The 18,431-nt window shown below is 32.0% G+C and overlaps 1 protein-coding gene across 1 annotated transcript; it reads right to left on the reverse strand.

Annotated features, from left to right (window-relative positions):
• Positions 1-5,553: 5,553 nt before the first annotated feature.
• Positions 5,554-14,365, reverse strand: LOC109171555 (phenylalanine--tRNA ligase alpha subunit, cytoplasmic). The gene is made up of 19 exons (XM_019320595.1): positions 14,240-14,365; positions 13,927-14,139; positions 13,519-13,641; positions 13,033-13,125; positions 12,683-12,739; positions 11,893-11,948; positions 11,680-11,772; positions 9,157-9,241; positions 8,555-8,592; positions 8,366-8,404; positions 7,635-7,711; positions 7,467-7,551; positions 7,278-7,374; positions 6,960-7,059; positions 6,758-6,829; positions 6,566-6,632; positions 6,363-6,488; positions 5,918-5,972; positions 5,554-5,834 (listed from the first exon to the last, which is right to left on the reverse strand). The coding sequence occupies exons 2-19, from the start codon at positions 14,071-14,073 to the stop codon at positions 5,781-5,783; spliced, it is 1,464 nt and encodes a 487-aa protein (XP_019176140.1). The 5' UTR covers positions 14,074-14,139; positions 14,240-14,365; the 3' UTR covers positions 5,554-5,780.
• Between the last annotated feature and the right edge of the window lie 4,066 nt (positions 14,366-18,431).

Below are 18,431 nucleotides of genomic sequence, written 5' to 3' on the forward strand. Positions count from 1 at the left end.
TCCACTACTACTAGGCATTTTCATGTCTTCCCTTTCATAGTCGGTAAATAATTGACGCATCATGCATCCGTATAAAAATGTGCATTGAACAAACGTCCATAATATTTCGGGTCACGATTGAGCCCTTTCGACCATGATACATCCACGATACTCAATGGTGCCAATACATTAGGTGAAGGGGGGAAAGCGAAAGGGGAAAGAGGACTATTGTACATGAAGGGCATTTGTACCAAAGACCTCTTGCTGTTCACCGGTGTTTTTCTACTTCTCTATTTAGAGAACTAGTAATTCACCTGCGCGATGCACGGAAAAAAAAATGATGTTATTATAAATATAAATAATAAATAGAAAAAATAAAAATATTTTAAATTGTTTAATATAATAATATTTTTGAGCTTCCATCGGTCAAATATTTATTATTTTTATAGAATACAAAATTAAAATTAAAATTAAAATTAAAATTTTGTATGATTAATATAATCTCTAATTATGTACATATTCAAATAAATCTATAGAGAGAATTTACATAATTACATTGATTTATTCTTAATTATATTTCATCTATATTATAATTTTCACAATACGAATAATAACTAAGCAAATTTCAAATTTTGTATGAGTAAATTTAAAATAAATGTAATCCTTTGTTATGGGGGAGAAAAAATAGCTATTTTATTTTTCAAATGTTGTGTGTGTGTGTGTGTGTTTTTTTTTTTTTTTTTTTAGTAAAAGATGTTGTGGCTATTTTATAATAATAATAATAATAATAAGGATAGAGATAATAATTGTAACAATAATTACTCACCAAAATAATAATTGTAAATTAATTACTTTCCAAACCATATAGCTTTATTATAGTTAAGATTGTGATTCTAAATTCTCCAAAAAAAATTTGAAAAAAGGAAGACTGGAGATATGTTACAAAATTGGAGAATTGAGTTTAATACCATTTTTCAATTTTCTAATTCTTCAATTTCCTATTTTTCTAGAAAATTGCTTCAATCTTTCACTTACGTACTGAAGAACTTATCAGGTAAAAAAAATGTGAGTTGTGCACTATAAATAATGATAAGAAAGTTATGAATATGTGTTGTAATTTTTTTAAGAGTGAATTCCATTTTTGGTCCTACTGTTATAGGGGTGTTTCCAATTTCAGTCCACTTTAATTTTTTTTACCACTTTACAACCACTGTTATTGAATGTGTTCCACTTTTAGTCCACCGTTAATATTTCTGTCAAGAGACTGTATAATCAAAGGGTATTTTGGTCTTTTTATGTTTGTCTCTTCTCTTTTAATCCAGGCGCTTCGTCCTCCTCCTCCGATATTCGAAGATGACTCTTCGAACAACGAGAATGGGAAGCCAAAGCTACATCGTTTCGTTCGTTCCAACATGGGCCGGCGAGGTTTCTTAAGTTTTAGGTTTAATGTTCTCATTTCTTTAGTCAAACATAGTCTTCGATGAGAAGAAAAGTCAAAATACCCCTAGATTACACGGCTTCTTGATGAAAATATTAACGGTGGGACTAAAAGTGAAACACATTCAATAATAGTGGTTATAAAGTGACAAAAAAAATTAAGGTGGACTAAAATTGAAAACACCCCTATAACAGTAGGATAAAAAATGGAATTCACTCTTTTTTTAAATAGTAATTTATAGGTCATTCATGAGAGGCTGAGAACCTTATTGACTTACCATTTCTATTGGTGAGCAAACACTAAAGGTGTGTTTGGTTGGTGGGTTTTGCCCATAGGAATAGGTATGAAAGTGATTGTTGTTGTTTGGTTGATAGGTTTTTAGAACACTACTATGCGTTTTGAATACCCCATCAATTGAAAAACCCATACCCAAATACAATAAGGGGTTCATTCCCTTATTCATTTTCAAGCACTACTATTAGTAACCATTCCCATTCCACCTTACTACCAAACATGTTAAATACTTTCACCAAAACCCATTACCATTATCAAGTATTTGATACTCATTCCGACTCCTATGTGCGAACCAAACACACCCTAAGGTGGAATGCAAAATGAGCATCATGTTGATTCGAGAATTGAATCGATTAGTACTCAAGCAAAGCTGAGCAGTAGACAATCGAGAAGTAGTCATCGAAAAAACTAAAAAGTTGATGTCTCGGATACATCAAGCTCAAGGAATATAATGATTCTCAATGTTCTTTTCCTAAAAGGTTGAGTCCCCAACTCCGACCCGACAGAGCATTGTGGACAAGGCCAAATGCTGGTGCGCACAAGAAATCTAATCACTTTGGACATAATTTCACACTGCCGCCACAGATGTTCGAACCATGGTCTCTTCTCCCAAATACTGGCCACTAAACTATTGAGCTAAACCCATGCGAGTAATGGTTCTCAATGTTCTAATGATGAAAAGGGATTGATAGGTCTTTAGCGAGGTGAAAGTGAAGACCTATGCTTAATGGCCAATGAAGATGAGGTAACTTTAGGGTGTGTTTGGTTCGCACATGGGAATCGGAATTGAAATGGGTATCAAATACTTGGTAATGGTAATGAATTTTGATAGTCCTAATTCCTGGTTGTACCCGTAGAATATATATACTGTATGTAATATGTATGAACAAGAGAGATATAGCTCAAAGTAGTATTTTATTCATATGTGTTCTTAAATCCCTTTGAAGAGGGAAGGGGGGAGCACTAATTTAGAGAGAGAGAGCTAGTGGAGAATGGAAGAAGGGCCCCCTAAAATGAAGGGTTAAATGCCTTTATATAGGTCAAACCAAGTTGGGTTTGACCTTGACCCGAACCGTTTAACCCGACCCAAATAGGAGTACGGAGTGTAGGGTATATTCTCCATCAGGTTTTAATAAAAGTATTTTGCATGTTTAGTAGTAGGGTGGAATGATAATGATTATCAATAATGTTGTTTGGTTATGTATGATCCTATAATGAGAATAAAGATTTAAAAAATACAAAAACACAAAATCAAGACAATTGATTCTAATATAAAGACATTAGACATCCAAAATACCAATATGAACAAAAAAATAAAAACAAAAATCTAAAAGCACTAATCAATTGGGATGAGAAGGAATAAGGGAATGAAAGGAGATGATACCCTTATTTTATTTGGATATGTGTTTTTCAATTAAGGGGGTATTTGAAACCCATAATAGTGTTCTAAAAACCTATCAACCAAATAATATTAATCACTTTGATACTCATTCCTTAGAGCTAAACTTGTCAACCAAACACACATACCCTTAATTCATCCTCAAGTTCTGATTATAAAAATGCCTTTGATGATCCTATGGATTTAGTGATCCTATGGATTTAGTTGTTCAAGTGATGAAGGATTTTAAAAATAAAAAACACTCAATCTCAGCTTAAGGAGGAAAATAGTAGATTACCGGTCGAGAAAGAAAGTTTTAGAGCCATAGTGCTTAAAAATGATGAAATGCTTAAGAAACACTACCAATTTGAAACTGAAATCATCTAACTTAAAGAAGAGTGTAAATCAAGAGAGATACGAATGCATAATTTGCGTGAGGTTTTTGTTACTTTTACTAATTCATCCAAAATAATGGATAAAATGGTAAATATACAAAAAACATTCGGAGATAAAGCAAGACTTAGATTTAACTCCAAGTCTCATCCACAAGCCAACTTGACTAAAGAAAAAACTGTGCATTTAAATAATGGAGATCTAAATGTAGTGTTTGTTAAAAGTTAAGATAATAGTTTCAGATCCACCGTGGTAGAAAAAGGTGAACCTTCTACTCATAAAGCTAACATGAAAGGTAACTCAAAAGGTACTCTGTACTGGAGAGTGAAAAATGTACCAAAAACTAATTATAAGCTGAGAACTCAAACAAAGAGTGTACAAGATAATTTGTGGGATAAGTAAAAGAGTCGGTCAAAAAACTACTTTCCATGATGAGTACCGAAGAGTAAACCCGAAAGTTCATTTCGCAAACCCTGGAGGTTTTTGAGAGCACAAAGGATGGGGGCTGAAAGGTTACCTCCTTCTTATGAGGAATCGATGCTTGTACGCACACCATGGACTTAGTCCAAAATTGTAAACTTTCATAAGTTAAAACAATAATCAACATCTCATGTGCGTAGTAAAAACCCAAGTTATAGAAATCATATGCACCTACAAAGTTCTACAACATTATTTGTTAGTACAATACTTTTAATGGTTACATTTCACTTAATTTTGAATTATTGAATCTAGGTGAATTTAGATGCCAAAAATTATTAATCGAGAAGCATCCAAAAAGGTATAATTATCTAAAATGAATTAACTTTTTGATTTCAGAATTCTCAAGAAGTGTGGTACATTAACAATGGATGTTCAAGCGATATGACTAGATAATAGAGAAATTCAGTTAATCTCAGAGAAGCCAATGGACCAAAGGTGATTTTTTTAGGGAATGAGAAGAATGGTCAGACAAAGGGAGTTGGTTAATTGCATCATAATGGATTGAAAATTCAAGATGTATCTTACATTGAAGGTGTGAAGTCCAATTTTCTTAGTACCTGCCAATTCTATGACAAAGGGTACATTGTGGAGTTCACGAAGAATGCATGCCACATAAGAAATGAAGTTACTAACGAGATTGTGCTTAGTGGCTTTCGAAAGAAGAACATGCATGTTGATGATTGGAGCACTGCAAATTTGAATATTAGCCTGATTGCGAAACGAAATAGAATACCTACACTAGATATACATGGATAATCTTTTTGAAGAAGAAGAATGATGTAGAGAAAAGATTTCTGAGCTCATGAAGAACATGCATGTTTTATTGCTTTTAGTACTTTTGTTTTATCATGGTTGTGACATGACCACTAATGAATTAAGAATGAGATCACATGAGAAAAGTAGCAGTAGCAAGTCAAGGTAAAATATTTTCAAATATTGTCATCGATGTGTTTTGTACCGATTCAATGGACAGGAGTTATCATACTTGGTACAATTCAAAACATATATAATTGTACCTGATATAAAAATTTCTTTTATATATCCATAAAATGAATAAGGATAGGTGAGAGTAAGTACAAAAGTAGAAATGTTATAACTCATTTTACCGTTGACAAGATGAAGGTGCAGGGAAAATGTTATAAACACTACTCAAGAAAAATCCTAAAGATTAAGCCCTAAAGGTTCATAGCTGTAAGTTTTTCTTAATTAGTTTTTAACAAAGCATGATCATAGTCAAATAATGTTTAAGAGATTTAGTTATAAAAATCTTATTTATTATGAATATTATTAGTTTTGTAACATTGGTAACGACTATATCATTAATTCACTACTTAATTATATTGTATATATATATATATATATATATATATATATATATATATATATATATATATATATTCTCTTGTATTCGAATGAGATGAATGGATGAACACTCCCAGGACATATTTTGTTCTTTATCATTCCTCTACTACTCTCCATCTACATTTCCTTTTGATCCATATGTTTGAGCAAGCGGGCTAATTACAACAATAACAAGAAAAAAGTAATTACCCTCAATTGACACAACAATTAGTCTAAACATCAGAGCAGAGGCAAGAAATTAATGATCCTTGTGTACAGACATTCAAAAAATTAGCATCTAGTTTGTTTCTTGTTTTCCTTGTATCCCCTAAGCCTGATGTTTATGAAATCCATCTACAATAAGTATCAAGTAAACACTTGGTGTAGAAGAAATGGGCATTGGAATCTGAGAAGATATATATCCTGTACTCAACTACTCTAACCAAACAAAAGAGCACAGAAAGAAGGGTGAGCCATTTAGTTGAGTCCAAGGCGGCATATTGGATTTTTCTTTATCAGACCAAGATCCACCTGCAACCGATAATGAGGATCAAACATCTTAAAACTCTAGCTATCTATATTACTTTACTTAATATGAATGTAGGGAATCGTACCTTGTGACCAAACAGTTCTCTAATATTGTCAATCCCATAAAGTATCATTGTTGGCCTGAGAAACAACAAGAAAGCAAAGTAATTTTTTGTCAGTTCTCCTCCCAAAAGGTTGAATCCCCAACCCCATGGGCCCGACAGAGCATGTGAGAGGATGTAAAAATCACGATAACTCAGTGGCTCAGCAAACAGGGCCAAATGCCAGTGCACACAAGGGACCTGCCCACTTTGGGCATAATCCCCACACTGCTGCTGTCGAGCTTCGAGTCTTGGCCTCGAAACCAGTGAGCTAAGCCCGTGTTTTGTCAGTTCTAATAGTAGGGATGCACACTGATGATGGTCAGCCTTAAATAGGTTACGGAATAGTTAACAAGAATAAAAATGATAATTGATAGAGGATGTCCGAAGGATAAATAGAGATAGTGATTCCGAAATTTTATGGCATTACCTTTCAAGGGAAAGGCCCCAAGCAATAACCCGAACATCTTCCGGAAGTCCCATGGGAAGCAGCATTTCAGGTCTAAACATTCCAGAATTTCCAACTTCCACCCATTTCTTAAACCCTTCATGGTAGCTGATTACAGAATACCCAAGTGTGAATAATTGTACACTTAGGAAAATCTTCATCCAGTTAAAGTATTAACATACTACCTGAATATTTCCATGCTGGGCTCAGTATAGGGATTATAAGCGGGTTTGAACCGAAGCTTGGACATTCCTGCAAATAGTAAAGTTATTTACCACTGTCTCATATCTGAGCTGTGACCAATATAATTGATGCTGATGGTCATCATCTGAAGAAAAGGGAAAGAGTTTATAACATATGATATTGTAAAGGCTCACCTAAGCGAGCGAAGAAATCGTGAAGAACCCCAATCAAGTCACCAAGACTAAGACCACGATCACATACTAAACCTGAAAATGGAAATAAAAAGACAAGTTCTAAAAAATACACACTCATGAGAGAATTATATATATATATATATATATATAAGCAATATAAAGAGAAAATGGACATCAATTAATTTTAGTAACAATCTGAGACCTTCAATTTGATGGAACTCGGCAAGATGCGTGCGGTCAACAGCTTCATTTCTAAAAACACGATCAATAGAATAGTACTTCTTGGGAGCAAATGGTTTGTTCTGCAAACAAGAATTCATTAAATGTAAAGAGAGTAGAATGACGATCACCTATTGTTCACTGAACTTGAGAAAGGTGCAATATGTTAAAAGCATAGTTATTTTGTTTAAAAGAATTCTCTTCCTTTCTTCAAGGCATTTATATCCCAAAGAAGAATTATTTGGGTTGGCACGAGGGGAGGGAGGGGGAGAGTTTCAGAAACTGAGAAGGCTAACTGAACCTGTGCCAGCTTATACAGCATTCTCGATGAAACAGCAGTAGTATGTGTCCGCAATAGATTCTTGTTTGCTTCATCCCTTTTCCAGTCATACCCATATCTAAGCAAGCAGAAATCTTGTTACCCATAAAAGTATTAAAACATTTTGGCAAACAAGGAATCTTTAACTTTCTTATTTTTATTATGACATACCCTCGAGATCCATAGCCACCAGATTCATGAACTTTCTTAACTAGCTCAACATAATCTTCAGGGAGCTCCCTTGTAGTGGAAGGCTCTGTATAACCATTTTTTAGAGTTAAATTTAACTATCAGATAAAAATCAGGTGCAGCCAAAACAGAAAAAGAAGACAAGCAAACCTTTCAAAAAGAAAGTATCATGCGAATCACGGGCAGGGTGTTGTTGCGGCTGGAAAAGGGCATCAAAATTCCAAAAGCTGTGAAGTACAAGAAATTTGTTTGCTTATAGTCTACACTTCTTGAACAATTATTAAATAGAAGGCCAAAAAAAAAAATTCTTAGGACTCTTTCACCCGCTTTTTCTAAGGCCACTACAAAGCAGTGCACCCACTACATGAATCATTCATATAGTATATGCCATGCGAAGGGCTGAAATTTTAACTTCCCAATACAGGATTACACTAAAGTATTTTAGAAGCACATGAATACTAAATAAGTTGAACAAATACAAAAGGAATGATATTATATTTAAGTGGATCATGTACAGCATTTAATTAAACAACATAAAAATTAAATTAAAACATTCGCCAATAACTCCACAAGAAAATGTACTAGGACCACCTCATGGTCATATAAAGAATACCACTTTTGCTCAATGTGCCTTCCAACAAATTCTAGTTCTTTCACCTATTGATTCATTATGGTGATAATGAAGACCTGTGCTAACACACAATAAAGGAGTTTACCATTTGGCCCAATGTGGTGTCCTAAACAAGTTGTGCAATATAAGTTGCATCAGTTTGTTTAACCTACTGGATTTATGGAACAACTATCAAGTGAAAAGTTTCTTCCGTCTACTACGATTGATGTTTGTCAAAATCTTTGAACAAACAAAGAGAAGAATTGCTTACCTGCTTTCAACATAGTTGTTTGTCGGCATCTCCTCAAAGCTGTGTAATGAAAATTAACTCAGAAATTTCCAATAACGATTTCATACTTGTATATACTACTACATACACAGACAAATAACTTTTGTTTATAGTAAATCATACATACACAGAATAGATGTGTTTGTGTGTGTATCAGTGTTAGGCCATTACCCCATTTGAAGAAATATCATCTGAACTTGGCGCCGCACCTGCAATACAATCATATGATAAATTGTTAATTTCCAATTTTAGACACAAAACAAACTTACAAACAATTAATCATCTGGCCTACATAAGAATCATTCATCTTTCATGGAAATAAATAAAAGTCTAAAGTAAAGGCATAATGTCAACCATGCAATTAACTTTTCACGCATACACAGCACCCAAATCCAATTAGTAAAACTTATTATCGGCATTAGAATAACAAAAGGCACAAATGTGTCTTGTCAGTCAATTTTTCGGTTTATTTTAGAGTTTGAACTGCATTTCTATACATTATTAGCAAAACAATTAGTATAGGGCAAGCATACATCCCAAAACTTAAAATCTTGATCAGCAGGATACATGCTGCTCTAAAAAACATGATGAGAATTTAAGCTGAAGCAGAGAGACAGTCTTATTAAAAGTAAAATTACTGAAAGTAATACTATAAGTTATCTAGAACAACTAGAACAATGTGGTTGCATTTCTATTCTCATATCATTCAATTTGGCCTTGACTAGTCAAAAATAGTAGAAGCGATCACAGAGGAGAACAAAATCCAAGAAGACCTTGAGCAATGGATGAAGATGGCCCCCTTCAACTGGCTGGCCTTTAGCACTGAAGTTGTACTCTTTCAGGTTCTTCCAATCACCACTTCAAATAAAAATAAGCCACAAAGTATTTAGCTGATAAAATTATACAGGTCATTAGCTACAAAGTAAACCTTCAGAAGTAGATATTAGAATAGTCCAGCAATTCTCATCTTAAATGGATTTAAAAAACTGATATAACCATGATCATGGGGCACTTTATTATTATTATTATTATTATTATTATTATTATTATTATTATAGTGGTAGAAGTAGTAGTAGTGGGATGACCCACTTCCTTAGGTAGTTAGAGTAGTTTAAGGTAGTGGGGTAGTTGGAGTAGTGGGTAGTTTTATTATGTGTATAAATAGGTATCTATGTATTTGAAGGGATATCTGGGAAATTTGTATTTTGGGCTTCCTATTGAAGGGAAGATTGGGGGAGAAGAAGCACTCCACAAAAACGCTTCATTTGGGGGAGAAGAAGCACTCCACAAAAACGCTTCATTTGGGGAGAAGAAGCACTCCAGAAAAGCTTCGTTTTGTATTCCTAAGTTTCTATGCCTTTGACGCGATCCTAGCCTATAACATTTGGTATCAGAGCCAGTCGTCATGGGCGAACAATCCATATCAGACTTTGTTACTTCCCTGCGAGGATAGCTCAGTTGAGAGTATCATCCTGAAAAAATTATTTTCAGGCTTGTTCCCAAAACGAAAGGAAAAAACTAAAAAAAGAAGAAAAATCACAGCAACAACACTCAACAGTTTTGCGCCCGCTACCACCAAACCAGTTGCACTGCTGACCGAAGCGAAATTCTGCCGGCGAACAAAACTAATCCCCAGAATTGACAAAAGAAAGCTAGGGAACATGGTGTCGCCATGGATCATTCAACGGCTGCCAACCAAGAATTGCGCAGAATTGCTTCCAAAATCAACAGTTGCTGCTGACTCAATTAATTTGCTGTTGTAGATTAATTAGTCACGCCAAGGAAATCGGTTCACCACAAGACTAGTCCAAGAGAGATTATTATTATTAGTAGTGCTTAGAGAGGATGCCTTTGATAATATACAGAAGCAGATTTGGTCAAGCTTTGGAGTTACGTCTCATTAATTATCACCTTGAGGACAAGGTGATTTTGATGGGTGCGGCAATGATATAACCATGATCATGGGGCACTTTATTATTATTATTATTATTATTATTATTATTATTATTATTATTATAGTGGTAGAAGTAGTAGTAGTGGGATGACCACTTCCTTAGGTAGTTAGAGTAGTTTAAGGTAGTGGGGTAGTTGGAGTAGTGGGTAGTTTTATTATGTGTATAAATAGGTATCTATGTATTTGAAGGGAGATCTGGGAAATTTGTATTTTGGGCTTCCTATTGAAGGGAAGATTGGGGGAGAAGAAGCACTCCACAAAAACGCTTCATTTGGGGGAGAAGAAGCACTCCACAAAAACGCTTCATTTGGGGAGAAGAAGCACTCCAGAAAAGCTTCGTTTTGTATTCCTAAGTTTCTATGCCTTTGACGCGATCCTAGCCTATAACAAAAACCTCAAAGAGAGTTGATGCAAACTTGATGACCGTAATAAATTATGCATGGCTTTTCCATGGTGTCTAATTAAATTGAGAGTTTGAGAGCATTGTGTTGAATGTCAAATCATGATTTAACTTTTTCACAATGACAAGTTAACATAATCAATAACATAATTTTAATCGGTAATCTTTGACTTATTCCTTAACAATAAATGATAATTGTTGAAGAAATGAGGAAATCAGCATGATTTCTAGAATGGCATTTTCAACTTCACATTTGATCATCATTTAGCCAGGCTGACAGGAAGACTAATAATTTAATATGGGAAAGGGTCAAATAGACCCTCCCAACTATTGGTAAAAGAGCAATTAGGCCTTCAAACTTTTAAAAGTTCCAATTACATATTTGCACTATGCAAAATTGTGCACCCAAGCCCTCTTTACCAATAGTTGGAGGGTCTATTTGACCCTTTTCCCATTTAATATTAACTCCATGATAAATTATTATAACTTAAGAGAGAAAAGAAAATTCATACATCAACCACCACACCTAACAAGCAACTAAGGTGGATGTGGAAAAGCAATTTCTTTTTCCATCTTCAGTCACTTCCAAGCTCAAGTATGTACTAGTAAGCCATCAGGATTACCAAAATACAAAACTGAACCTCTAAATTCAAGTGATCCTTAACCACAGTTAATGTCTTTAATCAGTAATCGCAGTTTCTTTAAAGTTATGACAGCATATGGTATAACCACACTTTACCAGGCAAATTACAGATGTAAGCACTATGCAGCCAACGAGATAACCAAACTAAAAAATTGAACCTCAAAATTTATGAGATCCCTAACCACAGCTTGCCTTAATGTCATGGCATTATATGGCATAGCTGGAACTCAAAACCACAAGTAATGGCAGAGATTTAAGTTCAGCAAATTAATGGCAGAGCCATAAGTTCAGCAAATTACCTATGCAGGTTCTCCCGAGTGAGGTCAGTAGCTTCTTTTATCCTCTTGGGAGCATACTTAGGACCCTTCCTTACTGAGTAGCCTTTCCAAGTCCTAAAAGGAAAAGCAAATTGACACACTCAAGAAATGAGAAGATTAACACATGGAGATTACAAAAGATTTTAATTTGAGGAGTATAAAGGACAGAAATCTAAGAAACAACGAGATAATTACTGTTGGGCAATCAACTTTCTTCGCTTAAGACCATCAATATCTTTTGGATCTACTGCCTGCAATGGAGACAGAATTTTAATTAAAGTAGAACTAGAAGAAGCATAATAAATATAAAGAGAAAATGCAGTACACATAAAGTTGCAAGCAAATCTCAGTAACTACATAATCAAAAAAGTAATGAGAATGCACCAGCCGAAATGATTATCATTAAAAAAAAACATCATACACAAAAAAGATGAACTACTAGGGCATGTTTACATGATAGGACGAGACTAATTTGTTTGACATAGAATGTAAGTATCAATCTCTGGCTCTCTGCTAATAAATGTCTCCATTAACAATTAGACAAGTGATGGTATAATGTTAATAATATGCCTCTTAGAGGTCAAGCCCAATGCAAAAGGCTTTGATCATGCATGGCCTTAAAAAGGAAGAACAATGTAATTTAACATTTGATCTCTTTTAGTCAAGCACATTTCCACTATGTCAAGCAAAGCCTTTGAAATAATGTTTCTTGTGTAAAAAAAAAAAACATATAATCATCTATTAATGAACATATTGGACTGCAAAATGAATTGTTAGCATTGTCTTTCAAATCCAAGGGGAGAATCTTATATAGACAGATACAGTACATTGGCTAGCTTGAATCAGTTAGAACTATTACCTTAAAAGTGGAAGAAACAACTCTTAGATATACTAACCTAACATGGCACTATCAGCTAAAAGGTAAAACCAATTATCACTAAAAATAGAATGAAGCAGGTAGAGAGTTTCAGCCCAAAATTATTACCTCACCATTCTGGATTTGCATAAGCAAATCTTTAACTGTGTCGTCAACATTTTGGACCTACATAAGTAGAATCACAAAGAATATAATTATAAGGCAGGCATCAAATAAGTACCAAAAGACTTCAATTATTCACTTGATCATCAATTTCTATAACAAGTTCTGTTAGTGATGAAGAAAAAAGAATACAAAACCATAAAATATGCATATGAATAGTCTTCCACAGATCTTCCAGACAGACCGCACAACATTTCCATAAGCAACCCACCCAATAACCCAACATTAAATGAAAAGATTACCAAAACACAGGTAGAAAGTGAAAAAAAAAAAGTTCAAGAGTTTGATCAGCATACCTTCCTTGAAACATTGGACTTTCCCTTTTCCACCCACTTGTTCTTCATTGCTTGTGGCCATCCCACTTTGAAAATTGCAGGGTCCAACTTTTTCTGCACTAAAGTATGTATGGTTTCAATCAACTAATATTCCTATAGCCAAAAGGTTACAACTTCATGAACATAAATACCAGTATACCACCTAGTAGACAACATAATTAATTTGTAAACTGAAAGCAAAATCACCTTAATACTGTTATGCCATAATCACTCAAATACTTCAAATTCAGACTAAAAGCCAAAATGTCAATAAGAGTTTTGCATTGTCATTCCTGAACTTCAGTTCTAACTTCTATACTATGGAGTAGAACGTATTTTGAACAAGCAGGCAACTCCTATCCTCCTTGCATCACACTAAAATTCCAACTATACTACAATCTAAGTTCCACACAAAGCACACCTCCCTGGGTTCAAAGAACAAAATAAAAGGGAAGTAATATCCATAACCTGCAATTCTTCTTGTGTTATACCCTCTGGGGGTATAGCTAAAAAGAGCTGGACTTCTGGTGATCCAGCAGTAGCATATATTTTCCCCTCCTCAGTTAGCACCCATCTCTCTCTCTTGATGTCCTGCACAGTTTCCCAAAAAAAAATCAATATAAAAATATGCCTGTTTCAGTCATAAGAAAATTAAAGTCCAATTTTGAAATTTATCAAAATCATAACTGAAAATGCCTCCTTCATACTTATCCAAAAATAAAGGGATGAAATGTCATATAGAAAATTATAGGCTTTATAGTAGATCTAATAATAACAAGATTTCTTGGCCAGATCAACCCTTCTCTCATCCTTGCCACTTTCCTTAGTAGACGAGCATATATACATATATATAAATTTAGTGCTTGTATTGTGCACCTGTGCAATGACAAATCCAAAGCCATTAAGGCTTTTGATAACATTGACCAACTCATCATGACTGATTCCTTTTTCCTCTGAGAACTTGCCGGAGTCCAATATCTCTTCATTTTTCTCCAGAAAACCTAGTACAGCATCCTCTGCCATCTCTTTTGAGTAGCTAACACTTGCCTCACTGCAGACCAGTAACTGAGAGCAAATGTAATGTGTCCAACACTGAAAGACAACTAAGAACTAGGCCGTGAGTCGCTTGCTGGCTTGGCTGCGAGTTTGCGATGTCGCTTCTAGGACGGACGGTGGGTGTTGGCTGGAGTCTGCTACGTCGCTGCCGGTGGCTGATTGGCTGCGTCGGCTTACGTCCCTGCTGGAAGCTGGGCGACTGGCGAAGGGGTAGGAGAAAGGGTGGGCGGCTGTGCCTGAAAAAACACTCAGATTAGAATTAGGGCTTAGGGCTTTTTTTTTTTTTTTTGGGATTTTAAAATAAATAAATATATCTCCAAGTTACATTTTGTCATAATTTTTTTTGTTTTTTGGTGAAAGTTACATTTTGTCATAATAATAATCTACAAATCTACAATCTATCTACATCTACAAATCTACATCTACAAATCTAATAAGAGCGAATAATGTTAGGCCCTTAACTGGAACAAAAAAAATGTTGGTACTAATTGTTTCTTAAAATGTATGATTCATATTATTTCAATTTTAGTATCTTCTAATGATTTTCCTTATTTACCCTCTATTATATTATTGTTTCTTAAAATGTATGATTCATATTATTTCAATTTTAGTATCTTCTAATGATTTTCCTTATTTACCCTCTATTATATTATTTTCTTCCCTTAAATAATCCTAAATTCCGTTAGTTTAAACTTTAGTAACGGAATATTCCGTTAACTATTTATTATTCTTAACATACTCTTAATTTATATAAGGTCTTAGATTCGAACCTCATCCCAAGTATAATTGGCATAATTGTTAAACATATATTATGAATATGTTAAAATGTATTAAAAAAATATATAATATAAAATTTAACATAAACTTTGGTCAAATAATTAGCTCGACTAAATACATAGCATTCAAAATTGAGCATCAAATATTATAAATCAGGAACTACTTTAAAATCATTTGAGTTTCTTGAATTTTTTATTAAAAAAAAAACAAATTTAGGTTAAATTTTTTTTTAATTAATCTTCTTCTGATTATTTAGAACAAAACTTAATATTTCAATTATGCTTTTGCATTATTGGAATGATTTAGGCCATTATGGTATTAATATTTTTTGTATTTTTTTTTATAATGGTACAATTGTACATTACTTTACTAATATTATACTATTATTTTTTTATCGGACAAAATTATTCTTACATCATTGTCAGACCTGCGCGGCCTAACTACACAGTTGTTGATCATAAATACAATTACACATTAACTCTAAAACGGTAGGATCATTTTCGAAATGATTGACAATGTTAACATCCTACTAGCTCCAATTGAACAAGTTTACACATCAAAATTTTATCAATGCATGAAAACTTCTAAAGAAATTTGTTAAGTTAATTTTTACTATATCATTATATTAATATCTATTATAACCATATATTTTGAATTATTTATTATCATCCTCTATTGACAGCAATTGTAGCAATTGTTATGGACAAACTCTCAAAACAATTTGTCTCAACAAGGAATGGAAATTAAAAAAAAAAAAATCATTGATTTCATTATTGTTGAAGAAAAGTATGTACGAAACTTTATTACTCTTATTAGTTAAATAAATTAGTAGCTACAACAAAAAATAATACATATGCATTTAATTAATTTAGAATTAGATGTCTATAATGCTTTATTTAAAAAAAAAAATTATTCATTATAAAAAAATTTAAAAGAAATATAATTTCATTAGTTATATTATCTTTATTTTCTACAATTCAAAGATTCCTTACCTTCAAATTTATTATATTCACTATATTGTTCATTGTCTTCTTTTTTACATTATCTTATAATTAAATATCAAAGTTATAATACAAAACATGTTATATATATATATATATATATATATATATATATATATATATATATATATATATATATATATATATATATATATATTATCTTTATTTTCTACAATTCAAAGATTCCTTACCTTCAAATTTATTATATTCACTATATTGTTCATTGTCTTCTTTTTTACATTATCTTATAATTAAATATCAAAGTTATAATACAAAACATGTTATATATATATATATATATATATATATATATATATATATATATATATATATATATATATATATATATATATATATATATATATTTATTTATTTATTTATTTATTTATTTATTTATTTATTTATTTATTTACCAAGTATTTTATACAAATATAATAAATATTAATATTTTGTTCAATACTTTCACATGATAACATACGACACACATCTCACAACACATGAAACATGTAGGAAAAAAACTACTTCTACTAAATATCAATTGGTGCATGTTTGTACGCTAAATAGTTCATATTACAACTAAAATCGCAGTCATATACACAGCAAGGCAAATCTAAAACTTCCTACACCATAATCTCATTGCATGATGAATTTCTCGATGCTGCCACCAATAACCTAATTGCACATGACACACTATTAATTTAAAAAAGGAATAAGGGTCAAATAGGCCATCGAACTGCACACAATAAAACAATTAGGCCACTGAACTTAAAAAACCAACAATTGGGTCCCTAAACTAATCAATTTCAAACAATTATTTCAATTAGAAGGTTTCCAACAGGTCAACAGGTCATCCTTCCAAATTAATTATTTTTAAAAATTTAAATTTTAAAAATTAATTATTTAAATTAAAAAAAAAAAAAAAAAAAAAAAAAAAAAAAAAAAAACTGGTTCCAGCCGGCTGGATTCCAGTTTTTTTTTTTTTTTAATTTAATTTAATTTAATTTAAAAATAATTAATTTTGGAGATAACCTGTTGACTTGTTGGAAACCTTCAAATTGGAATAATTGTTTGAAATTGATTAGTTTAGGGACCTAATTGTTGATTTTTTAAGTTCAATGGCCTAATTGTTTTATCGTGTGCAGTTCGATTGCCTATTTGACCCTTATTCCTTTAAAAAAAAAAAAGACATGTACTAAAGATGAAAACAATAACAATGCTACGCAAAAAAGAATTAAGAAGAATTAGAAAAATTTAAACCAAAAGTAGTATTTATTTAGACTATCGCTTTAAGACTAAGTATTTAGACTAGCGTTATTACAAAGTTGCAAACATTTATTTTAGTGACAATTATAATCCATCTCTCATATATTATCTTGCATTTATATACTTTAAATTACCGATTTAAATAAACAAATTCAACATTTATTTACCTATGCATGAACATCTCCTATATAATATTGCATTGATATACTTTGGAATATTTATTTAAAAATAATTATTGGGCATTATCCCATTCGCGCAAAGCGCATAAAAAAACTAGTATAATAATATAGCCCTTAAGGTTGGGATTCAGCCTTTTGGAAGAATAATATAATAATATAATATATAATAATATATATAATATATCTACTATCTATTAAGGGTGGTGTATTCGATCATGACTTTCATAGAGTTTTAAAGACTTTTATGAACTTTAAAAGTTTGGGGGTATTCAATTCAAACTTTTAGAGAGTCTTTAAAAGTCGTGTGATATTCGATTAAGACTTTTAGAAAGTCTTTAAAAGTCACGTGGTATTCAAAAAGTTATGAATCTTTGTAGACTTTTTAATTTTAAGACTTTTTCTTCTCAAATATAAATAGTTGAAATCCAACCATCAACCCCCTAGATTTTAAAATTTTCTTTCTAACAACTTTGAATGTTTTCTCTCTCTATTTAAACTCTATTTTTTCTCCCAATTTAAACTTTATAAACCTATCTAAATTTAAGAAAATTATTTTTTTCTTCATTATCCTATATTTTTCTCATACCTAAACTCTACCGATTTTTCTCTCTCTCCTAAACTTTACAATTTTCCCCTAAAAATTTGAAATAATATTATTTTTTTACTTCATTATTGCTTGTTTATATTGATTTTTATTTTTTCTATGAATTTTTTATCCCTAACTTTCTCTAATTCTCCCTAAATACATGAACAAAGCAAATTTTTCATCATCAAATTTTAGTATATGTTTCATAATATTCATATAAATACTTATATATTTTGATTTTTATTCTTTTTATGTTTATATTCGTAATATATATTTTTCCTTTTTTTTTAACAAGTTACTACGAATAGCGAACTACTGTTCGCAACAACAATTTGGGGTTGCAAACAATAACACCTTGTTGTTGTTCGCAATCTAAAATTGCTATTGCAAATAATAGTTCTTTGCGTGATGCCTAGCAATATATCAAGTATAATTATATATATATATATATATATATATATATATATATATATATATATATATATATATATATATATTAAATATTAGATTTTTATTTTT

Source organism: Ipomoea nil, unplaced genomic scaffold, assembly GCF_001879475.1.
Source record: "Ipomoea nil cultivar Tokyo-kokei standard unplaced genomic scaffold, Asagao_1.1 scaffold0319, whole genome shotgun sequence".
Lineage (NCBI taxonomy): Eukaryota > Viridiplantae > Streptophyta > Magnoliopsida > Solanales > Convolvulaceae > Ipomoea > Ipomoea nil.

Excerpts from the sequence above, each read along its gene's own strand:
- LOC109171555 (XM_019320595.1), bottom strand. The coding sequence starts at position 14,073 with ATGGCAGAGGATGCTGTACTAGGTTTTCTGGAGAAAAATGAAGAGATA. Across the intron at positions 12,740-13,032 it reads AGTCCAATGTTTCAAGGAAG|GTCCAAAATGTTGACGACAC; the intron begins GTATGCTGATCA and ends CTACTTATGTAG. Across the intron at positions 9,242-11,679 it reads ACTCGGGAGAACCTGCATAG|TGGTGATTGGAAGAACCTGA; the intron begins GTAATTTGCTGA and ends TTTTATTTGAAG.